Source organism: Lepisma saccharinum, chromosome 24 (genome assembly GCF_977018435.1).
Source record: "Lepisma saccharinum chromosome 24, izLepSacc3.1, whole genome shotgun sequence".
NCBI lineage: Eukaryota > Metazoa > Arthropoda > Insecta > Zygentoma > Lepismatidae > Lepisma > Lepisma saccharinum.
Genome location: NC_139252.1, coordinates 61,281,334 through 61,307,884, shown reverse-complemented (window position 1 = coordinate 61,307,884; position 26,551 = coordinate 61,281,334). Strand labels below are relative to the sequence as shown.

The window sequence follows — 26,551 nt, the reverse complement described above, 5'->3', positions numbered from 1 at the left end:
TTGCTAAAAAGATAATTCACATTTGAAACGAGTAAATGTTTAACTCATGTAATTTTGATTTTTTGATTGACTGATTGATTTGGTCTTTTAAGTCCATTTTATGCACGGCAAGGCTAATCGGTACTGGACCTACAGTTTAAAGTGGGATCCGACCCACTATGTGTATTCACCGAGTATCGAACCCGGGATCCCTTGATTACAAGGCGACGACGCTACCACAGCGCCATCGGGAAGCCTCATGTATTTTTTGAGGTGGGTGTTTTCCTAGCCTATTTAAACATACAAGGTTTATTATAAATATTAATGAAAAAATAGTGTTAATTTGAGGTGTTCATAGGTAAAGAGAACAACACGCTTGCACTTCATACATTTGAATTTGAATTGTGTTTTTATGTCCACTATATGTACAGTAAGGCTAATCCGGACTGGACCTACAGCTTAAAGTGGGATCCGAAACATCTCACCCGGGTGTCTATTGAACCCGGAACTCTGCACTTCATACATGTACACTGTGTAACATGTTGTACAGAAATCTAGTAAAGGGTCCGGCAACTAAAGCTGACGGTTTTTAATTACAAATAAAAAAAACTCTCTTTTATGTAATGCCGTCAATTTAAGACATGTTGCACTACATCTCAAAGCATTTTAGGAAAATAGCGTAAGTGGCAGTTTCATGCAGTTTCTTGACAAGGACAGATCATTTTTTTAATGACACTTCAAAACAGAGACCTGAGCTCATTCGATGTTCTAGGGATTTCGAACATTACGATGTCCACCAGGTGTTCTATTCATTGCTGATGCCGTCTCCTTGAAGTTCCTTACCAACAGTAAAATGGTATTCCGATTGGGAACATGCAGATTACGGTGGATGTCGTTACCTCGAGCAACTTCCGTTCAGGGTTGATTTAAGAACAGATTCCGTTGCCTCACAGGTGTACTATTCAAAAAATGAACTGTGTAACGAACCTGAGAGTTTAAGGTTTTATATTTGTAAGAAGTTAAGATTTTTAAAATGTTTGTTATTTCAAATAATGTGCAAGTTGTCACAGACAATTATAGTTAGATTGATACAGTTGTAGTTGGAACTTGTATATATGTTTATAAATACGTCAAAATCTGTTCGTGTTGACGTCACTTTCTCATCTCAGCAGAGGAAGTGAACCAACCTGAATGTTTCTCACCTGACGACAGACTGAGTTTGGAAAATAGGGAAAGGTGAAGAATCGTTAAGAACTAGTAAACGGAGAGAATTCAAGAATAGATTTTAGGTTTTCGAGTTTTCTTCTTGCCGATAAGTTGAAAGTAAGCAATTAATTATGTAATTTGACTTTCGCCATATGTGAGTGAATTGCCCAACGTTAGTATTGAATGTTCTAGTGTTTTATTGGTAACTGATTATGAAATATACACGATTATAAAACTGCGTTTAACTTTGAAAACAGTGTTGTGTTTCTTCTCTACCCAGCAAGCCCTGATGATTTGCAAAGATTCTCATGTTCCCGACTAAAGGAGTAGCGGACTAACTTTGTGACGACTGGTGTACAACCGGGGGGACGTTGCAACTGTCCTTGTCAAGAAATTGCCTGAAACTGCCACCCATGCTATTTTCCTAAAATGCCTTGAGGTGTAGTGCAGCATGTATTAAATTGACGGCATTACATAAAAGAGTTCTGTTTTAATTTATAATTAAAAACTGTCAGGTTTAGTTGTCGCACCCTGTATAAAGTAACACTGACAGTAACTTACTGTTGCTTTAGAAAGTAAGTGTAACTGATTTACATTTGAGCAAAGTAGTTTTAAGAAGGAATCTGCCAAAGAGTAGCTGATATACGTGTAAGGCAAGATAATTGTAGCCAGGAAGAGGACTTATGGATTATAGGCTACCAATTAGCTCCTGAGATTTTTCCTCCTTTCTTGCGTGTGCCAATTCGTTCAGAATGCCTAAGCGTTCTGCTGGGTCTGCAGACTTCCGATTTCAAGAAAGAAAAATATTTTAATATCCTGCCGCTGAGATTGAAGAGAAACTTTCCTCATTCGAAATTCCACCTCAATTCACACAAGAAAAGTTTATGAAAAGGTTTAATTAATTGGAGACAGAAAGAGAGAGAGAGAGAGAGAGAGAGAGAGAGAAATGGGGAGTGTGGGAAGAAAGAGATTGAAGTGAAAGGGATTCAGGAAAGAAGGAATAGAAACAACTAATAGAAAGGAATACTAAAACCCCGAAGAAACCAAGAATACGTGCGTTGTAAAGAAAGTAGTGGCAACACTGTCAGGAAAAGGTGATAATACCGTGCATGTGCTCTCAGGCAGTGAGCAATGTCAGTTAGGGCTCATGTCGATGTGTGGAGTGCCAAAAGTGGTCGGTACAGCGAGTGCTGTGGTGTATGTACGACGTTGAAATGAACACCATTTTCTGTACTGCTCTAAAACATGTTTACAAAGGTAGAACAGTGATTGTGGATCAAAATCCAGGTTTGATCGTGGCACAAATGCACAAGAATGTGATCAAAACTAGCATAGAAGCCTGAAGTAACAACCTTACCTGATGGTTGAACATTGGTGATGTTGAAGTTGTTCTCACGGACGCATCGCATCCTCATAAAGAAATGAACTTCCTCAGTATGCAACCATCAGATACGGCTAGTTATTGTTGCTACGGTCTTCATGCAAGTCTTGCTGACATTGTCGTGCATTTTTTTTCCACAGGCAACCTGGATTTTGATCCACAATCAATGTTCTACCTTTGTAAACATGTTTTAGAGCAGTACAGAAGATGGTGTTCATTTCAACGTCGTACATACATCACAGCACTCGCTGTACCAATCACTTTTGACACTCCACACATCGACATTGGCCCAAACACAATGCTCACTGCCTGAGAGCACATGCACGGTGTTATCACCTTTTCCTGACAGTGTTGCCACTACTTTCTTTACAACCCACGTATATAGAAATAATGCACATAAGGAATATGAAACAAATAACATGGGGAAGAATTAGCAAGAGGGAGAATACAGAGAAATAATAGGAGAGACCATACAAAGAGGGGTGTATAGAGAAGGGAGAGAGAGAGAGAGAGAGAGAGAGAGAGAAACAAATTAATCGAGAATGATGGGGAGAAATTAAAGAAAGTGAGAACGAGAGAGAAGGCACATGGAAAGAAGTAGCAAGAGATGCAGAGAAATAGAGTTTCAAGTAGATAGATAAAAGGAAAAAGGCAAGAATGAGATAGGAAAAAGTAGAAGTGGTAATAAAATATGCTTAGAAAGAGAAATAGAGAAACAGAATACAGACAAGTTATCAAAGAAAGCAAGGTAACATGGAGAAACAATTTGGAAGATAGAAAATCCAGAGACAAAAGTAGAGCAAGAGACTATACAAAAGAATAGAGAGAAGGAAGGGAAGAAGGTAATAAAGAGTAAGCAAGAGTAAGAGAGAGAAGTGCAAGAAAAAATAAAAGGGAGGGAAATAAAAAGATAAATATAGAGAAAAAGAAAGAAGAGCAAGAAAATTAGGAAAGAAAATAGAGAGAGGGGAGCAAGAAAATCAGAGGAGGAAAATAGAGGAGAACAAGAAAATCAGAGGAGGGAAAATAGAGAGGAGCAAGAAATCAGAGGAGGGAAAATAGAGAGATGAGAGCAAGAAAATCAGAGGAGGGAAAATAGAGAGGAGAGCAAGAAAATCAGGAGAGAAAATAGAGAGAAGGGGGCAAGAAAATCAGAGAAAATAGAGAAGAACAAGAAAATCAGAGGATTGAAAACAGAGAGGAGAGCAAGAAAATCAGAGGAGGGAAAATAGAGAGAAGAGCAAGAAAATCAGGAGAGAAAATAGAGAGAGGGGAGCAAGAAAATCAGAGGGGGGAAAGTAGAAGAGAACAAGAAAATCAGAGGAGGTAAAATAGAAAATAACAAGAAAATCAGAGGAGGGAAAATAGAGAAGAACAAGAAAATCAGAGGAGGGAAAATAGAGAGGAGAGCAAGAAAATCAGAGGAGGGAAAATAGAGAGGAGAGCAAGAAAATCAGAGGAGAGAAAATAGAGAGAGGAGCAAGAAATCAGAGGAGGGAAAATAGAGAAGAACAAGAAAATCAGAGGAGGGAAAATAGAGAAGAACAAGAAAATCAGAGGAGGGAAAATAGAGAGGAGAGCAAGAAAATCAGAGGAGGGAAAATAGAGAGGAGAGCAAGAAAATCAGAGGAGAGAAAATAAAGAGAGGAGCAAGAAATCAGAGGAGGGAAAATAGAGAAGAACAAGAAAATCAGAGGAGGGAAAATAGAGAGGAGAGCAAGAAAATCAGAGGAGGGAAAATAGAGAGGAGAGCAAGAAAATCAGAGGAGAGAAAATAAAGAGAGGAGCAAGAAATCAGAGGAGGGAAAATAGAGAAGAACAAGAAAATCAGAGGAGGGAAAATAGAGAGGAGAGCAAGAAAATCAGAGGAGGGAAAATAGAGAGGAGAGCAAGAAAATCAGAGGAGGGAAAATAGAAGAGAACAAGAAAATCAGAGGAGGGAAAATAGAAAAGAACAAGAAAATCAGAGGAGGGAAAATAGAGAAGAACAAGAAAATCAGAGGAGGGAAAATAGAGAGGAGAGCAAGAAAATCAGAGGAGGGAAAATAGAGAGGAGAGCAAGAAAATCAGAGGAGGGAAAATAGAGAGGAGAGCAAGAAAATCAGAGGAGAGAGAAAATAGAGAGAGGAGCAAGAAATCAGAGGAGGGAAAATAGAGAAGAACAAGAAAATCAGAGGAGGGAAAATAGAGAGGAGAGCAAGAAAATCAGAGGAGGGAAAATAGAGAGGAGAGCAAGAAAATCAGAGGAGAGAGAAAATAGAGAGAGGAGCAAGAAATCAGAGGAGGGAAAATAGAGAGAGAGGAGCAAGATATCAGTAGAGGGAAAATAGAGAGAGAGAATAGTAAGAAAAGAAGCGAGAGGGTGGAAAACGGCGAAGAGCAAGAAACAAACGTGGGATGAGAGAAAATGGAGAAGGAAAACAAGTGATAAGAGAGAAAATAGAGAGAAAAGCAAGAAATCAAGCAAGGCACAGAAAAAAGTAAGAAGGAGAGAAAATAGACAGATATTGAAAATTAGCAACATGAAGAAAACTAGAGAGAAAGAAACAGAGAAAGAGGGAAGAGGAAGCAAAGAAACGAGCAAGAGGAGCGAATGCTCATAAAGAGAACCAGTGATGTAGAAGCCAGAAAATATCATTTTTCCTTTCCTCCTCGAATCAAAATTCACATCATATCTCATGTAGAAGTGCAATTTCATTAAGAACATTTTCTTTCAGCTTTGAAAGTCAAATTCTCAGCGCGTGCACGTCGCCTTCCCTGGATACATAAATATCTCTCTCATTCTGGAGTATTCCAGCAAGGGGGGAGGGGTCATTCTTCTCAGCAACATTCTCCAAATTCCAATGAAGCAATTATTTCTCAAGCGTTCACATTATACATAGAACATGAACATTACTTTCCGATGTTAGGTGTATGAATGCGACAGTTGGGTTCAGTGAAAAAAAAACACCTCATTTCAAGGAACATTTATGGGACATGAATCCCCTTCTGTGCATAACATTTTTTGGTGATTTTTTTAGCTGTCTCGCAACATACTTTTGGCAGTAATTACTGCGTACAATGGCTGACTAGATGTTTTGGTAGTTCGTCTTGCCTATACCGCATTTACTCGAATTAAAGCGCGCATTCAGAGTTGCCAGGTTGTCAAGATGAAAATACGGAACGAAATCGTAATCACAAGTTGAAGAAAAGGGATAATATTGCAAAAACCCAGTACATATCCTTAAGAAACAAACATATTCACCTCTCCATCTTCAGAACATTCCTTGAGCATCTTTACAACCGCCTGTGCTATTGAAAATTATTTGTTGCAGTGTTTGCAGCCTCTTACATTTATTACCACCATCCTTCAACCACAGGTTATAATCTTCCTCAACTATAACTTGCAAAATATGCACAGTCTCCTTTGTATCAGAACACATGTTACGTCTATCCCTCATCTTTAAACATGTTGAACGGAACTTAACGTAACGCATGTATTGTAACGTAATTACAAGTAATAGCTACGTATTTTTTTACAGAAATTCTAGTTACTTTTATAATACTTAACGACACTTCAATTGCTAACTTGAAAATTTGTAGAGCTAACTTTGACAACTCTCTTTCCAACTATGTCTTCTTTGGATGTAAAGGTGAAAGGATTTGCTTGACTGCCACCACTTTTTATTGCAATTCATTTCTAATTGTACTTGAAGATTTGAGTGTTTCGTCCCATCTTATTCTTGTATGTAATAATATTAATTTATGAGGACTTATATACTAGAGACAAATAAAACACATGTAAGTCTTCACATACTTATTTCTTAAAATCTAATGATCATCGATTGTGTGTAAAATGTTTGCGAGAAAATTTCCAGCAGAAAGTAACAGTAAAGCACTGGGTTACTTTTTAAGATAAGTACCTTTAACTGTAACTCAAGTTTCTTTTTAAACGAAGTAACAGTAAATAACTCATCTCTAGAAATGTTCATTCCTTCAAAACAATATGTTAAATGAATTCTTAGTGCAATTTACATTGCCTACATACACTATAAGCGAACGTAAACTACATGTGTAAATTGCTTGTAAACATGTCACATCACTTCTAATAACCTTATACGCTCAGACAGACTTGGGAACTTCACGTAATTCAAAAATTCCTTAAGCTTCGTCTCGAATAATAGATCAAACTTGTCACACGCGTTACAAACGCCACAAGAGATACAACATGGCATTTCGCATTATGAAAATTATACCACGGCGTATGAGAAATTGCCCATCGTTTCCAATTACTTGCTCTCAGGCAAGGAACTGGAAGTAGACTTTCATCGCTTTGCAGCTGTGTTTTGTTTATGCTTAGCCAGCGAGCCTACGCTACCATTTCCGTGAACATTTGATCGATAGGTGTTGGCAATACTGCATACGAACGTGAGATTTGCTAAATTGACTAATTTAAACTTGCTTTCAAGCTGTGTTATACGGAAACGTGATATATAAAAGATTTTCAGAACATTTCGCTTAATAAATTTGTAAATGTTCTTCACGAAGCACCATCCTTCAACCACACTTCCTCAACTATAACTTGCAAAATATGCACAGTCTCCTTTGTATCAGAACACCACGTTACGTTACGTGTATGCTGTTGTAAGTTCCGTTCAACATGTTTAAAGATGAGGGATAGACGTAACGTGGTGTTCTGATACAAAGGAGACTGCATATTTTGCAAGTTATAGTTGAGGAAGATTATCGCCTGTGGTTGAAGGATGGTGGTTCGTGAAGAACACTTATATATATAGTATTGTAAACATTACAAATATTAACGCACTAATATTCTGCCTCGTAATTACGTTGTTTACCTATCGTAAATTATATGGGGAGTCAAATATATAATTAAGCAAACATAATATTGTCATTCATAAAATTTACCATATTCAGCTACTGTAATTAATTAATAAGTTGTGGTTAAAGGTAATAATGTATTGATTAATGTCGAAGGTTTCGTTTAAATAACTAAATAGCCCTGGTTGAGAAATGTCCACACGTGGAATATCAGTCATTAGCCTGACCAGACTCGTGTCGGATTTTGGATATGCTTTTGTGAAGAGTTTCCTACAGAAAATGTTCACTCTGCATAGGGAATCTCTGGAGCAAACGATCAAGTCTCTGCGCAAGTAGACTCTCGAGAGGGCTCGACCAATGAACGCTTGATAGCGGAAAATGCGGCTACAGCCACAAGCCGTTTGCAGCAGCATGCACTGCTTTGCTCCGCCCACTAGCTTTCTTTCCTTCTCTACCGTTATGTGCGGCGTTGCTCCACGGATTCCCTGGACAGAGCTGGTATCGTGGCCGGTGTCAAGTGCATATTTTCACGATAAGAACAGTACATTCATATTTTCTAGGACTTAACTGGGTAGAATGAGTACTTTCGTGCTACTTTTGGCTAATCGCGACGACGAGGATGAACGATGATGAGACGCAATTGATGAAAGGACAAACACAAGTGGACAGGACACAACACGAGTCCTACAGAGGAGTAGGTCTAGACGACAGAACTTCGCTAGTCCGAAAAATTCAGTCCAGCGTGCACCACGTGGTTGATATTGGGGTGTCTTCAGAAAAGATTACGGCCCGCAGAGTGAAGGTTAATGAGGTGGTATTAAAAGGAATTTCAGCAATTAAAAGCGAGTTACAATCCCTGGAACGTCGATTAGGTGTCATTAACAATAAATCAAACACGTTACTGGGGGTGGCGGAAATATTTTCCGGCCATTTGCCTTTAATGTTATCTAAAATGCCATACAAAATGCATATTTAGGCTAAGAGAGCATATATTTCAGGGGAAAAGTAGGGGGGGATTCACCGTCTCTCTGTCGGTGTCGTTGCATTTGCATGTTCTAGGAGCGCAGTTACAACAGTCTCATCCGCCGGCCTCCGTGGTGGAGTGGTTAGCACAACGCGCTACGAAGGCAGGGGTTCCCGGGTTCGAATCCCGGCTTTAGCATGGCTGTTCTCTTTGAGTGCCCCTTCATCATTGCTTTAACGAACCTGGGAGCTCTGGTTTCTTGTGTTAGTATCAATGCGAGGAAAGACGAGATTTTAGTCTGTCTTGTCTCGTCTTGTAAAAAAAAAGGAGTCTCGAAAACGAGACGAGGGCCTCCACGTCATCGCCTTGTAATCAAGGGGTTCCAAGTTCGATACCCGGTGGAGTTACATAGTGGTTCGGATCCCACTTTAAACTCCAAGGTCCAGTCCCGATTACCCTTACTGTGCATAAAGTGGACTTAAAACACAAATTCAATCACTGAATCAATCAGTCTCGATTAGCCTTACTGTGCATAAAGTGGACTTAAAATAGAACACCAACTCGAAAGCGAGACGACACTTTGATCTGTCTCCTCTCGTCTCGTGAGCAACACTACTGGTTTCGCAGCACGTTACGCTGACCAATCCATCACAGAGGCCGGTAAATATATTATGTAGGAGTATATCAAGGACTGGCGTATTATACATCAAGCACCACCCCCCCCCCTTTTCCCATAACTCAAAAGTACCGATGCGAGAAGCAGGCCCGTAGCTAGAACTGATCTCCAGGGGTGGCTCACGTGTTATGGGGGGGGGCTTTGTAAACCAAGTCCATTTTTCAAAAGTTTAACAGTATTAAATGAAGCTAAGTTATGTGTGTTGGGGTCATTAAGTTAATTTATAATATAAAATTTAGAAATACCATACAAAAACTACAGTTTTATTTCTATAGCCTATCTTCTAAAATATTTCTTGAAGTGCTAATGACTGCTATTGACACCATCCTACACACTCCATACTATTTTTGATGATACAGATATTTATATCATACATGTTAAAATGTACAATATTCACTTCAATCATTCCACCCTCGGCCGAAGCAATAAAACTCCCCTTCGTTCCCAAAACTTGATATTTGATGTAGATTTGGAAGGAATGTGGGTGATGGCGTCAAAGTCGCTGATTTCTGTCAAATGGTAGGCTGCAACAGGGGCAGGGAAGGTGCAGATAAAGAAGGCTTCCTATGAAGGAACTTTCTAAAGTCTAGAGAATCTTAGACTTCTGCTCATAAACAAGATGAACGAATGAAGCTGTGAACAAAATAATATATTCTGTCTACATTTTCACTCTTCACCCCAAACAAATTAGAATACAAATTAGTTTTACCTAATGTCAAGGGGACAGGTGGAGTCCCTGCCTGGGTACCGGCCTGGCGAGCAGATGTAGGCGCAAACTCCAATTCCTCGGGCGGGTTAGGGAACTGTTGATTCGTCCCTGACTGGAAGCAAAAGCTTTAGCATGTAACTCGCCACGCAACATCGACACTAGCGCCACGGCGAAGCGAAATTACCTTCAAAAATTCTGTGAATTGGGCAGAACGGGAACCGCCAAATCAATAACTTACAAAAAAATATCTGACATGACGAGGGCAGAACACTTCGCAGCCACGAAAAAAGCGAAACGCGTGTGTGTGGGGGGGGGGGGAGATTGCCAAGGGCCATTTTAGGTTATGGAAGCGCCGGCGTGACCAGAAGCGATACCGGGGGTTCGGGGGGCGAAAAACTGGCTGAAAACGACAAAACAGGCCAGTGCGTTGGATGCTGTAATGGACGAAATCAAACAAGGCTCCTATGGAACTGTTGAATATGTTAAACAGCGCCACGGGGAGAACGCAGGGCGGTGCAAAATTAAGGACAAGTTAGTTGAGGGGCTCTCTTCCGTGATATTGGCTACATACACGAATAATTGCCTAAGGTTATAGTGTCTGGTAAAGTGCACATTGTTAGAGAAGAAAAGAGAATGGGAAGAAGGTTTGAGAGCAGGTGTGGATCCACGGGAAGGGCGGCAGTGGAGATTGCCCCTCCTGACTGAGAGGTTTTTTCATATATTAAAATTTTTGAAAACTCAATGTTCTTTTATCGCCAAGTTTAACAAGCTACAGATATTTAGAAAAGTTCGTTTTAGGCCCATCAAATCCTAGAACCTTGCAGAGAAAGTTCTGTTACGCCCCCATGTGGAAAAATGTTTAGTAAATATGCGATATCGCCCGAACGGGTTTCTTCAAATTTACAGGAGAAACTTCTTACTGAAATCAGTTGCTGTAGCATTGTCGAAGTTCTTCGAGGTATTTTCTTTCGCGGAAACTGAAAACTTTACCATAGAATGTTGCAGAACAAGAAATAATAACTTTTTATGCAAGGAACTTGCATTTTCTGTAAAGCGACAACATTAGGCCGTTGTTTCCATTATGTACCTGCAGATGGCGCGAGCGTCGAAAGTCACGCGGTCTCGCCAGTGTTTGCAAACGTACCTTTTTTCTACAAGAATTTCTTTTAACTATGCTTACCTAACCTAACCCAACCTAACCTAATCTTGCCGGAAATGGTCAGTGGGGCTATCGTGAATGGTTTTTTGGGCTGTCCGTCAATGGTTTGTGATGACATAATAAACACGCAAGTAACGAAATAAACGAGTGAGAGGTGTTCGGGCGATATCGCATAATTACCAAATGTTTAATATGTTAAATATAAAAAGAACTAATTGTGACAGTATGACGTCATAATTTGTTTGACGCAATTTTGTAATCCGTTCCCATGGTTATTTAGTAACCTTACAAGCTTCAGTTCCGGTTGCTAGGCGTTATTAAGTTAATATAATATAAAACAATTAGAAATATTATACAAATACTACAATTTGTAATATATCTTCTAAAATATCCCTGAAATACCCAGAAAAGATAAATGCGAAGCAAAAAATAGGCCGTACCGTCACCCAAGAGAAGGTCAGCATCGAGGATGGACTGCGAACTTCTGCAACAGATGTGAAAGTAACATTTCATTCAAGAGTAACCGGGGAACGGAAACCACGACCCCTGTTCTCGCAGCCGTTATGCTAACGGCTAAACCACGGAGACCGAAAGCGGTCGAGACAGCTGCCGCGATCACAGAAAGACTCCGGGAACAACAGAACGTCCAGAGGAGTGGCTTGTGACATTTGAATCCCGACGGAGATAAATGTGGAGGCGAATTTATGCCCCGTGTCGCAACCACAAATCACGGGGCATAAATAACATCTGAGGTGAAAGACGCATCCCTTTCATCCAGCATCCTGACAACGAATCAGCATCGCAACAATGTGGAAGAACGATTTCCCCTTCGTAAATGCACAATTACCCCTTTCCTTCCAAAACTATTACTATACAGAGATGAGCATAATTACCTAACGGTTTTAAAATAGCAGAAATAACACGTTTCAGTAGACCACATTCAACAGTGCGTTCGTTTTGGCTGTTGGCCGAGAAAGCGCGCGAGCAACTCTTATAACACAGGCTAGTACTCGTTATGCAGTATAGGCCTCCCAGATGGCGCAGTGGTAGCGTCATCGCCTTGTAATCAAGGGGTTCCGGGTTCAATACCCGGTGTAGGAACATAGTGGTTAGGATCCCACTTTAAACTGTAGGTCCAGTCCCGATTAGCCTTACTATACATAAAGTGGATTTAAAACACCAAATCAATCAATCAGTCGTTATGCAATATAAATATAATTGTCTGCATGATGAAGATATGTGCGTAAATAAGCGAGACGTTACGGGACGAAAATGCCGGCATCTGCGCCATGTCACACGCTATCTCGGCCCAGAGACAAAACGAACGCACTGTGTATATATAGAAAAATTCTACACTTCTCGGAGATTAATTTCTAGAAAACAGAGACAATAAATCAGCACACTTGTTGGAGATTAATTCACACACACACACACACACAAACCGATAATAGCAAACAATAGTTTTGTTTTTGATTTAATGTTTTAAGTCCACTTTGTGCACAGTGAGGCTAATCGGGAGTGGACCTACAGTTTAAAGTGGGATCCGAACCACTATGTGCGTACAGCGGGTATCGAACCCGGGACCCCTTGATTACAAGGCGACGACGCTACCACTGCGCCATCGGGGAGGCCAGCAAACAATACTCTTTCAAATGATCACCTTGTGATGATACACAGTATTGGAGTCTTATCGAGCGAGCAATTGAGAGTATTGGGAAGGATGTCTTGAAGCGTGTGATGTAAAACTTGAGTTGAATTCAATATGGAGACCACTAATATGGCGAATGAAGTCTAACCTGTTTCATGTTTCATGACCATTTGTACCCAGCCTAACACCTTTACATTTTTGTAGTTGATGTTTAGGGACTTTTGAATCACCCTGTAGTTTCAAGTACCAATGTAAAAGGGATTGAATGGAAAATATCTCTAATTTGAAAGGAAAAACAAAATCAGGACTGTGCCGGAAAAACAGGGACGTCTGGCAACCCTACTAAAACATGTGCTTTGGTGCTTTCACAACAGGTCACCCCTAATGTCCCTCTACAGTATATTTACATAACAATCAATTAAATCCACACAAAATTTACAATAAATGTTCTCTGCAAATTATAAACAGACGTAATTATTCAGAAATCATAATGTCACACTTATTCAATATTCCTGAAAAAAGTCCTTGTACTCAAAATTCTTGCGAGCCCCGATAACCCGCAATAAAAACACCATTAAAATAATGGCGGTCTGCAAAAACAAAATGCCAAAACTGACATTTGAAAGCTCTGAAGCATCATGTCCGCATCGGATATCCACATCAATACACATCCCCTGGCATGTTGTCATGGTTAAGGATTATTTTTTAAATAACGCCCTCTTTATCATATCCCTCCGGAAGCCACTGCTCATTGTTGCAAAATTCTAATTGTTACGGTTCGGTGGGATTACAGTTAACTGATCCTCAATATTCATTATTTCCATGACGTGGGGTTATGTCAGTGTTACCAACTCTCTCTCCTCTCCACAGATATGATATGTGTGTGTATATTCGCGTAGGAACCTGTTGTGTTGAAATTCACTCATAAATTCTTTGTCTTTCCGAAGGTGACTGCCGTGACAGTCAACAATAGCGCTTCAGGAAAATAGCATTGTTGTTGTACTTTCCGGTGAGTGTAAATTTGACGCTGGCCTGAACTTGTTTTGATTTGATAAGAAAATATATCAAACCATCCCTATGCACTGGCGTATGTAGGATTTTTTTCTGGGGGGGAGGAGTTTGATTTGTAAAGGTTGACATTTACGTAGCTGCGTCGTAGGAGGGGGGATACAGTATAAAATATTTGATAATTTCAATTTTTAATCTTCGTCTTGAAGGTTGCTCAAAGACAAAAAGTCATTTTAAAGTCACTTCGGTTATTCCCTAATTTTTACTGCTTTCAATTGATTTTTTTTTCTCAAAATTTCGGGAGGAGCCAGCTCGCCTCTGCGTACGCCAGTATCCCTATAGCATGGGATTTGAGGGGGTCATCACTCCCCTCAAATTTGGCCAAACTTCTCAAAAAGTAAGAGATGAAACGAACGTCAAATGCAGATGAATGTGCACAATGTATCAGTGACTATTTTATGCTTGCGATGTCGTCACGAACAAAAGAGAATTACAGTAGGGCCGCGATAACAAGCGGCGGTGTGCAATCAGAACGCAGAACATGACCAAATTCTGTCTCCTCGTTGGCTGCCATGTGGCTGGGGGTTTTCTGCGTTGCCACGTTCGCACAAACAGGCAGACAGGTTAATCAGCTGTTGGCAAGCTCGGGAAAAAAAAATTAGCGAAATTAAGGACGTACGTATCAGTATGCTAATATATGTTATTTCCGTCGTTAAGTGATAAATTAACGAATCTAGAAGTTTGAATCTGAAGTTACTTGTAGGTTAACGTTAACTTCCCGTGTGAATTTTACTTTCTGGCAAGCATGAAACATTTTCTCTTCCTGCTCTACACAGCAACCTAAAAGCTTCACTGAAAGAACCTTTGTTGTATTTTTATTAAGCTACATTGCAAGCATCAGCTACCGGCATCTTTTTACTTGTGTTGTATCGTATTACAATTACCTACAAAAGAAAATGCGTCTTGTGTTATGAACAAGAGTGGCAAATCGTTCTCCTTTGATTTCATGCCGCCTCTCTTTGCCTTTGTCACACCGCGACGTTCGTCTTTTTCGCAACTCGATACCGACCGCAGCTATGCCAGCATATTGTTTTTGTATACGAAACTCACCCTTTGATATGTAACGACATGGAATTTATTCTTGTGTGACATTGTTGAAGCTTCAGAACGTATGCATTTCTTGGAAATTACGTATAAACAAATTACGTACAACTTGGTTTCGTTAACACGTTTTTAAATTATATTTTGCGGAACCTACAAAAAATTTACCTCTGAAACAGAATTTCAGAGAAGTGAGTTACTGTATTACGGAGAAGAATTTATCAAGAACAAATCAATTGTGTGTGAATTGATTGATTGATTGAGTTGGTGTTCTAAAGTCCACTTTATGCACACTACGGCTAATCTGGGATGGACCTACAGTTGGAAGTGGGATCCTGTGTACCAATTACTTTCTTTCTTCTTTCCGACATTGCAGTACAATTTCTCCAAACAATTCTTACAAACACACACACGAACGCCCGCTCACGCACAAAAGTATTCAATACAGAAATCGGACTGAATATTAAGAAAAACTCACTTCACTCAGCCAAAAGCTCGATTTTCGTAACATTAATGATACATTTGGTACATGTGTTATTAATGCTTCGAGCTACCTGTATGTAAAAACATAAAAGATGAATGAAAGAACAGAAGTAGTTAACGTTGTTCCTTCAAATATGAACAGAGTCGGAATGAGAACAATGGACGTGTCCCGTTGTTTACTGTTTAATCCTACACGTGTTTCTATGGGCTCGCGAAAATTCTGAAGGAGGTCAATCCGGCAATAGCGCGTCGCTACCAGAGTGGGTGATTCCACGCCGGTTGCTAACGCGTCCCGACTGTAATTAAGAAAAGCAAGAGAAACTGAAAAAAGGAGTGGCGTTGCCAGGGAATTTCTTTCGGGTGAAAGAAAAATGTTCAGGTGATTCTTGGTTTGGTGGTATTGGCATCTCTTTCCTCTTCTCCTTTTCTTCTGTTCTTCCTCCCTATCTTTTTCTATCCTTCATCCTCTTATCTCTCTTTTTTCTTCATCTGCTTCCCTATCTACTTCTACACTTCCTTCTTTCCTTTCCCCATCTCTTCCTGTTTCTTCCTTGCTCTGGTTTCCTTTACTCTTTCCTTCCTTGCCTATGTCTGTTCCTCTTCCTTTCGTTCTTCCTTCCTCCGTTCCTCTATCTCCCATACTTCTTCCTTTCCATCTCCTTTCCTTTCATTCCACATATAGATACATCTAGTGTCTCCCCGATGACGTAGCGATAACGTCATCCGACTTGTAATCAAGGGGTCCCGGGTTCGACACCCGGTGGAAGCACATAGTAGTTTGAATCTCACTTTTAACTAGATGGCCAGTCCAAATTTATTTCTGGAGGCTCATCCGTTATCAGTAGCCGCCACCTAAAGACGAAAAAGTGGTGGGGGTAGTACCCCTGAAGATGAATTTTTCAGTATATTAAAAATTATTACAAGATGTTTAATCCTGCTCAGGAAGAAAAATTAGATATTTGTAGGATTTAGGGGTGTTTAGCCCCCGACCCCTTCATCTCGCTACGTGTCTAACGGTAGGTTAAAGCCCACACTAGCTCACACGGTGGCAACGCCCATGGAAACAGGATTATAAAAGAGAAAAAGAAAGGGGAAGAAAGAATTATAAACAGAAAAGAAGAATGGCAGAAAACAAAGGTTGGTTAAGTAGAAGGAAAACAAAAGGCCGGTAAGAAGAGGCGAAACAAAAGACCGGTAAGAAGAGACGAAACAAAAGACCGGTAACAAGAGGCGAAACAAAAGACCGGTAACAAGAGACGAAACAAAAGACCGGTAAGATAAGACGAAACAAAAGACCGGTAAGAAGAGGCGAAACAAAAGACCGGTAAGAAGAGACGAAACAAAAGACCGGTAAGAAGGGGCGACACAAAAGACCGGTAAGAAGAGACGAAAAAAGACCGGTAAGAAGAGGCGAAACAAAAGACCGGTAAGAAGAGTCGAAACAAAAGACCGGTAAGAAGAGGCGACACAAAAGACCGGTAAGAAGAGGCGAAACAAAAGACCGGTAAGAAGAGGCGAAACAAAAGACCGGTAAGAAGAGACGAAACTAAAGACCGGTAAGAAGATACGAAACAAAAGACCGGTAAGAAGAGTCGAAACAAAAGACCGGTAAGATGAGGCGACTCAAAAGACCGGTAAGAAGAGACGAAACAAAAGACCGGTAAGAAGAGACGAAACAAAAGACCGGTAACAAGAGACGAAACAAAAGACCGGTAAGATGAGGCGACTCAAAAGACAGGTAAGAAGAGACGAAACAAAAGACCGGTAAGATGAGGCGACTCAAAAGACCGGTAAGAAGAAACGAAACAAAAGACCGGTAAGAAGAGGCGAAACAAAAGACCGGTACGAAGAGACGAAACAAAAGACCGGTAAGAAGAGACGAAACAAAAGACCGGTAAGAAGAGACGAAACAAAAGACCGGTAACAAGAGACGAAACAAAAGACCGGTAACAAGAGACGAAACAAAAGACCGGTAAGAAGGGGCGACACAAAAGACCGGTAAGAAGAGACGAAAAAAGACCGGTAAGAAGAGACGAAACAAAAGACCGGTAAGATGAGGCGACTCAAAAGACCGGTAAGATAAGACGAAACAAAAGACCGGTAAGAAGAGGCGAAACAAAATACCGGTAACAAGAGACGAAACAAAAGACCGGTAAGATGAGGCGACTCAAAAGACCGGTAAGAAGAGACGAAACAAAAGACCGGTAAGAAGAGACGAAACAAAAGACCGGTACGAAGAGACGAAACAAAAGACCGGTAAGAAGAGACGAAACAAAAGACCGGTAAGAAGGGGCGACACAAAAGACCGGTAAGAAGAGACGAAAAAAGACCGGTAAGAAGAGGCGAAACAAAAGACCGGTAAGAAGAGTCGAAACAAAAGACAGGTAAGAAGAGGCGAAACAAAAGACCGGTAAGAAGAGGCGAAACAAAAGACCGGTAACAAGAGACGAAACAAAAGACCGGTAAGATGAGGCGACTCAAAAGACCGGTAAGAAGAGACGAAACAAAAGACCGGTAAGAAGAGACGAAACAAAAGACCGGTACGAAGAGACGAAACAAAAGACCGGTAAGAAGAGAAGAAACAAAAGACCGGTAAGAAGGGGCGACACAAAAGACCGGTAAGAAGAGACGAAAAAAGACCGGTAAGAAGAGGCGAAACAAAAGACCGGTAAGAAGAGTCGAAACAAAAGACAGGTAAGAAGAGGCGAAACAAAAGACCGGTAAGAAGAGGCGAAACAAAAGACCGGTAAGAAGAGACGAAACTAAAGACCGGTAAGAAGAGACGAAACAAAAGACCGGTAAGAAGAGTCGAAACAAAAGACCGGTAAGATGAGGCGACTCAAAAGACCGGTAAGAAGAGACGAAACAAAAGACCGGTAAGAAGAGACGAAACAAAAGACCGGTACGAAGAGACGAAACAAAAGACCTGTAAGAAGAGACGAAACAAAAGACCGGTAAGAAGGGGCGACACAAAAGACCGGTAAGAAGAGACGAAAAAAAGACCGGTAAGAAGAGGCGAAACAAAAGACCGGTAAGAAGAGTCGAAACAAAAGACCGGTAAGAAGAGGCGAAACAAAAGACCGGTAAGAAGAGGCGAAACAAAAGACCGGTAAGAAGAGACGAAACTAAAGACCGGTAAGAAGAGACGAAACAAAAGACCGGTAAGAAGAGTCGAAACAAAAGACCGGTAATAAGAGACGAAACAAAAGACCGGTAAGAAGAGGCGAAACAAAAGACCGGTAAGAAGAGACGAAACAAAAGACCGGTAAGAGTTGGTTTGAGTTGGTGTTTTAAGTCCACTTTATGCACAGTAAGGCTAATCGGGACTGGACCTAAAGTTTAAAGTGGGATCCGAACCACTTGTGCCTCCACCGGGTATCGAACCCGGGACCCCTTGATTACAAGGCAATGACACTACCACTGCGCCATCGGGGAGGCCCAAAAGACCGGTAAGAAGAGGCGACACAAAAGACCGGTAAGAAGAGGCGACACAAAAGACCGGTTAGAAGAGACGAAACAAAAGACCGGTAAGAAGAGACGAAACAAAAGACCGGTAAAAAGAGACGAAACAAAAGACTGGTAAGAAGAGACGAAACAAAAGACCGGTAAGAAGAGGCGAAACAAAAGACCGGTAAGAAGAGGCGAAACAAAAGACCGGTAAGAAGAGGCGAAACAAAAGACCGGTAAGAAGAGACGAAACTAAAGACCGGTAAGAAGATACGAAACAAAAGACCGGTAAGAAGAGTCGAAACAAAAGACCGGTAAGATGAGGCGACTCAAAAGACCGGTAAGAAGAGACGAAACAAAAGACCGGTAAGAAGAGACGAAACAAAAGACCGGTAACAAGAGACGAAACAAAAGACCGGTAAGATGAGGCGACTCAAAAGACAGGTAAGAAGAGACGAAACAAAAGACCGGTAAGATGAGGCGACTCAAAAGACCGGTAAGAAGAGGCGAAGCAAAAGACCGGTAAGAAGAGACGAAACAAAAGAGCGGTAAGAAGAGAGAAACAAAAAAAACTGGTAAGTAGAGGAAAACAGAACACTTACAAGGCCACGACATTACCACTACGCTGTTCAACTTCTTACATATCGTACAAACACCCGATTGTTTCAGATTAAGGGATCGTAGATAGGCTATGTGATACCTGATATTCGAAGTTAATTGGCTGCGAGAGGTGTATCGTAAGAGGGGGTATAGCTTTGAAAAGCTACGTCTACACTTAACCAAGCAAGGGGGCTAGCACCGTGAAATAAGAACTACACTCACGATTAACTTTAAACACTACAATTGACTGGTCTGGCAAGGGTGTGAGAGAATGAAAGACAAGGATAGAGGAACGTTCGTTACCTGTAGATCTCGAAGTAACGATCGACTCGCTGGTTCGTTGATGAAACTCTGATGGACTCTCCTGAAATAAAACTCCTTTCCGATATTGTACTACTCCTCGCTGTAACTCTTTTTGTAACGTTCGGTAACAACTGTTCACGCCATAACTTTCTTAGTTCAACTGTTTGTATAATTCCGAGGCACCGACTGTGCACGCGATAGATTTCAGATACCGACTGTTTGAAGAAATATTCTCCCGAGCTATTTAAACGAAATTCGAACTTCGGCCGTTGAGAGATCGCGTCTTTCAATAACGGTGCTTTCAGCGTAAAGCTGTGTTTGCAGTATCTTTCCTCCGATTCCGGAACAATTCGTATCAGCGGCTCTTTGCATCCGCTGAAGATCGCAGGTGGCATTTGCTTCAAAGAAGCTCTTTCCAGCTTCTTTCATACTCGTGCCCTTTTTATGAAATGATTAGGCTATCGGACTATGGCGCCCGGGGTCCCGGATTCGAGTCATGCCTTCGGCATGATACGATATAGCCTTGATATATTTAACACAATCAAGAAAAGTGGTTCTCAATTATGGTCACAAGCAACAATAATCCATTAATTCCTTATTGTTGAAGATTTTAATTTCCAGAATTACAAGAACAGGACATAACTAAAGAACCATTAAAGACAGAAACTCGAAGTCAGATTCCTTAATGTATACATTTTCATGAAAACCGATTCACTCGATGTTACCATAGAAGGTCGCCAGCAAGAAGCGACCATGGGACACATAGAGAGGCTTCAAGATCGGTGACGAGGACAGTAAAGCAGGAAAGCCAATTAACCTTCTCTCAAATCATCCTCTCCAGAATCCAACTGGAGGAATCCCTTTAGCGTTCCAGCGCTCGAAACGTAAGCTCATTCAGCCTTGCCTTTCAACCAACTTCATTGATTTTCATCTTTGTTCCTCTTCTCTCCTGCCTCCGGATCTCTTAACGCTTCTCGCCTTCCCTTTAAGATGCAATCATTCATCTCTCATCACACTCAAGAGTCTTCGGCTTCCATTCATACCTTGTGACAGCGTGTCGTCTCGGTGCTTTCCTTGAACTATAATCCGGATCCTACGATATGTCTATTCCAATCCGCTATTGGCTGTGCGGCACAACATTGCAGCAGGGGCTGATGAGGATGCAACCCCTTACACACGAAAAAAAATAATACTTTTGAGAAAAAAATTGAGGGCCTGAAAGAGAATTCCACACAGAAAACTGAATGCATCATATCGATTGGTGCACTAAAGTGTTTTGTGGCGTCTACGAAGAATCAGATTCAAATTTATACATCGTAAAAGAAACACCAAAGTTCATCATGTGTTGTAAGTGAGGATTTCTTTTAGTCGATGCATCCGTTTCTGCGTTTTGATGCATCTTTTTTGATGATGCACTAAAACATTTGGTCTGAGCTCAAGACTTCATATCGTATTTGTTTGTTTCAAATGATGTATTTTCTTTTCTGTATGTACGTTCTTGAAGAGTACCTACCTACAAGAACCTATACTAAAATCATATATTTCATTGGGTGATTGATTTGATTTAATATATTTTACTTCGCTTTTCTGCCACTTTTGGCTAATCGCGAAGATTAGGATGAGGGATTTTCACTAGCGGCGATTGGTTGCCAAAACTTGAGGGGAGGACAGTTACTTACTCTTGGTAGACAAGGCTTAGCATTGAGAGGCCATAGGACGGTGAAAAAAGTGAGGGGACACTAGTAGAGAACACCGTGAGTCGAACCCTGGAATCCTTTCGTCGTAGCGCGCTGTGCTAACCACTCCGCCACAGAGGTCGGCTATAGGCACATTTTGTTCCGAGTTATTGCTATTTTACATTGTGGAAAAAAAATCTTTACTAATTGTGCCACGTCCTCTCACGAGAGCATCTGCCAGCTTAGCACAGGGTAGAAACAATGAGATACCTCTGGGCACAGATCAGGGTGACTAATACTACGAATATATGGAAAGAAACAATAGATTTAACCCACTACGGAGGGTACAATTCGTAATATATTCTTGAATAATCATGTACAAATATTAGATAACTTTGGAAGTCTTTTCATATAATATTTTCTTCTATTTTTATTTCTTATTAATTGTAGCCAATCTTCTTGGGGCTTCTTCTTCTTGTAATCGCTGAGGCTTCTTCTTCTTATAATTGCTAAGGCTTCTTCTTCTTGTAATTAATAAAGCTTCTTCTTCTTGTAATTACTAAGGCTTCTTCTTCTTATAATTACTAAGGTCTCTCCTTCTTGTAATTACTAAGGCATCTTCTTCTTATAACTACTAAGGCTTCATCTTCTTGTAATTACTAAGTCTTCTTCTTCTTGTAATTATTACATAATGTGTATTTTTCTTCTTTGTTGATCTTATCCAAATTGACGGAAATATTAATAAAATCGATCTTCCAGACAAACAAAGAGAAAGGGGTTAGTTAAAGATCGCCGCCTGGCCGGCGCTAACCTTAACTTGGAGCTGCAATAGATGCGCCTACCAAAAGTGCTTGGGTGCATGCCGTGAGATGGCGCTACACCTGGGACAAAACAACCCAAAAGCCGCACGAAACTCTGTGTTCGTGGGAACAGAAATAAAAAGAATCGTAATTATAATTCGACTTCTTTACTTTTATATAATGATCACTTATGCTATTACTGAATATTAATTACCTTTTCCACCTTATTTATATCCTGTTATTGTGCTAAGTTCATTTATTTATTTCATTATAATTAGTATTAAAATCTACAATCATTATTTCACCACATCAGCGCTTTCCTTTTTCTCTATTTACAATTATATAAGTTTTCTTGGGTGCTGCCATCTCTGGCCCACTTTCTAAACTGCTTTATGCCTCATCAAATGTAAACGTTGTTCTTTTTGCATGCTGCCATCTATGATCCTCTATCTCAAAGAACAACAATGCAGTTTGTGTACGTGACAATTGTATTACCGTTACTAAATAGAGTAAAAAGAAAATCACGCTAATAATAGTGCAATTTAAGTCAGAAAATTATTCACTTAAAAAGATTACAACTGCCCATGAACAGGGTGAGGGGGCAACACAGTTCAGTTAAATACTACGTATTTAGTTCTTATCTCATAGGCCAGTCAACAAGGGATGACTTTGGGGTCCAATAAGGAGAAAAATGAGGGAAAGCTGGAACAAATTTTATTATCTTCATAAAAGGTTCCTAAACAACATACTCATTTTGCCATCTACCATCCCGGATTTGGCAGCCATCTTGGAAAAATGGAGCCCAAAATCAGTTTTTTGGAAATATTCCGCTTGGAAAGCATTTTACAGCAAAAGGGACTATGACAAAAATTAATGTACATAAAATTCTCTACAAAAAATGTTCTGTGCATTTTTCTTCTAGGAAGCACCATTATGGCGCTAGAGAATCGAATATTTTCACCTTTTTCCCCGCTCCATTGTGAAAGAGCGAAAGTCAAGAAAACGCTTTTGCATGGCAGCTTGAAGCCCTATTTCTTATTAAAATGCCTATTAAAAATGTTCCAAGGATTCTTCATGAAAATGTATTTTCAAGTGGTAATATATGCATATTAATTAGAACATAATTTTGTAATATTTAACATAAAACAAATGAACATAATGTTTGTATTTCTGCTACTGTTAGAAACCAAAACATCGCTTGTCTTCTACCAGCAACAATTCTTGTAAGTGAATGTGGATTAGATCATCAGAATTGACGCGAGATTGCAGATCGAAGCAAAAGCGACAGGCCACAATCTACGCAGGGATTTCAATGCTAAGTGATGACAAGGCCCCCTTTAGTCTAAAACATTCACCGTGTATGCGTGCACAACTGACGAGGTGCTACAAAGCACCGTATCGAGAACTAGGCCCAGTTGGAGTGACACGTGCAGCTTGCCGTGTCGAAAAGTAGCATTTATTTCTTAAGATTGGTTTCCAAGATACATATGCTGCTTCCATCTGAAAGTTACGTTCGTCTTCTATACTCTGTCCCGGCAATCTCTGGAGCGAGCGAACGAAGACGGGTCTGCACAAGTAGTAACTCGAGAAGACAGTAACTCGACTAATGAATACATGAGAGCGAATATAATTGCATGGTGGAGGCCAAACGACTGCAGCTACTAACCGCTTACAGGAGCGTGTACTGCTTCGCCCCGCCCACAAGCCTTCTCCCCTTCGCTAATGCAACACGCGGCCTTGTTTCAGAGATTCCCTATACAGAGTATAGTAGAGGAAGGGAGCTTTCAGACGGAAGCGGCACGTGTCTCTTCGAAACCAATCTTAAGAAGTAAATGCAACAGTGTCAGATTTTGAACACGTTATTGAACACTTTAGCAAAATTTTTCTACAGCTACAAGTCCCCTTGCGCAATCTTTAAGGCGTTTACAGGGTATAATGCGAAGAATCTGGCGGTGCAGCATCTTTGTCTCTCAGCGAGTGGTACAAAGAGGATCATTAAGAGAAGGCTTCTTGGTTGTCCACATCCCTACCTCATCAGCTATAACTGATATGAGGCAAGTGTGTACTTAAAGCTTTCTCTGAATTGGTCTTGTGATTTTGTAGTAAAACAATTTATTAAATAAAAACTCTGGATCAACTGGATACAACACATCTGATTTTCACTTCAGAAGTGACCGCTCCAGTGATTAACTCTCTTATTTTGTTCAAACTTGACATTTGCCAAATTTTTACCAACGATATTCAACATTAAAGACATTCCAACATCATAAGCATTCAGAAGGATTGCTTTTCTTAATCCCTGTTACTTCCGTAATCATTGACTTTATGCCATCAAAATCAGCGAATGGTGGGTGAGATGAGAATGACTGACAAAAGATTGATTGAGTTTGAGTTTTAAGTCCATTTGACGCACAGTAAGGCTAATCGGGACTGAAGCTACAGTTTAAACTGGGATCCGAACCAATATGTGCCTCCACCGGCTATCGAACCTGGGACCCCTTGATTATAAGGAGACGACGTTATCACTGCGCCATCGGGGAGGTCTCACTGACAAAAGAAATGAAAGCCTTGCTTATCCCTTGATATACGAGACTTTCGTGCATCGACATACTGCTCATCTATTTTATCTGGAAACTAATAAGCATGACAAAAATACACTTAGCATTGACTCTGGTCATTCCTCTGCCAAACCCCACAACTCTTAATGGAGCGCCGGGTTCGATACCCGGTGGAAGCACATAGTGAGTTCGAATCCCACTTTAAACTGTAGGTCCGGTCCCGATTACCTTACTGTGCATAAAGTTGACTCAAAACTCCAACTAAACAACAACTCTTAATGAAGCGCATCAGGGCTCAGTTGTTATATCTGACCAGGACTTTTCTGATCATTTTATTATGGTTTGAATGTTTTAAGTTCACTTTACGCACAGTAAGGTTAATCGGGACTGGACCTACAGTTTAAAGTGGGATCCGAACCACTGTGCAATGTGTCTCCAACGGGTATCCAACCCGGAACCCGTTGATTACAATGGAGTTTTATTGTGAAACAACCTTTTTGGACAAAGTCAACATGCTCCTTTGGAGTTATCATCTCTTTCAGACCAAACATATTATCTCCTGCACACAGCTGACATAAATAACTGCATGCGATGATAAAAGCAATTGAACTCATAAATGACATTCTGTAAGAAAGAACAAATGTGATAAGTACAGTTTTATAGAAGATAAATACTACAAAACATCATGGAAAAGACGTTTTCGTGAGTTCCGCACTTGCAAAACTGGTTGGGAAAAAAAACATAAAATTTCTCGCTCAGCTAGCACCCAAACGGCGCATCCTAGAAGCAAAATGCACAGAACATTTTTTGTAGAGAATTTTATGTAGATTAATTTTAGTCATAACCTCTTTTGCTATAAAATGCTTTCCAAGCAAGATATATGCAGAAAAATGATTTTGGGCGCCATTTTTCCAAGATGGCGGCAAAATCCGGACTGGTAGAGGGGTGAAAAATTAGTATGTTGTTAAGAACCCTATTTTAAAGATAATACTTTTTTCCTTGTTGGACTCCCTTATTGACTGGCCTATCACTATCAGGAAAGGATAGATTAATTGATTGCTGTAGTATATTTTACATCGCTTTTGTGTCATTTTTGGCTAATAGCGAGGATGAGGACGAGTGATAATATGGTAAAAATCGATAAAATAAAATAAAAAGCAGATACAATAAAAGAAACATAAAATAAAATGTAAAAGATCTACTTAATACTAAACTTTCATGAAAAAACACTTAATTAGTATTACCCTTTCTTGTCAAGATGTGTCTTTAGAAATAGTGCTACCATCTGCTGTCAATCATATAAATTGACATGGTTTTGCTGGGTTTTAAAGAAAAGGAAATTACAAACGAAACTAAATTCAAGATCTTAACAATGAAGGTTCAAAGTTCGAATCCCAGCCTTGCATGACTAACGTAAGTGGCAAAAAAAGAAAAATGGAAAATTACAAATTCACAAACACTCACCACAGCTCTGTTCATCATCACCATCATCGCAGTCTCTTCTCGTGTCGCACCTCTGCATCTTATCCACGCACTTGCTTCTGCACCTAAATTCATTGGGGAGGCAGCCTGTGAAAGAAGAAAATTTATTTTAACATCTCATTTCCCGACTCTATATATATATATATATATATATATATATATATATATATATATATATATGGATGTATGTGTGTGTAGGGGGGTGTATATTTGTTTGTTCCGGCATAACTCTCGAACGCCTGGAGCAATTTCAACCAAACTTGGTACACGTATCACTTGCAATCTGGAAAGAATATTTTTGGGGTAAGACACCCCTGGCGACCCTAGGGGTGGGGTGGGAAGCGGTGACATGTAATAGTAATCGAGAACCACAGATATTAAATTCAGCACAAACGAACATCCGTGACTCTATGCAATCCCGCACAACGATAGTGTTTCTCGGGTTGTCTAACATTCAGGCTGTGTTGAGAATGGAATCCACAGTTTTTGTGACACTCCCAATGATGTTCAACTTCATCACCTATCGGCATGGAGGGTGAGAGGGGGTGAAATA

At 40.3% G+C, this 26,551-nt stretch overlaps 1 protein-coding gene across 1 annotated transcript in view; it reads right to left on the bottom strand.

The window, feature by feature from the left end:
• The window catches only part of LOC145978201 (G-protein coupled receptor GRL101-like), a 376,753-nt gene that overhangs the window by 77,992 nt on the left and 272,210 nt on the right, over positions 1–26,551 (bottom strand). Inside the window, exon 4 of the mRNA XM_083110642.1 lies at positions 25,981–26,085. Within this exon, the coding sequence (XP_082966768.1) occupies positions 25,981–26,085 (105 nt within the window). The remainder of the gene's footprint in view (positions 1–25,980; positions 26,086–26,551) is intronic.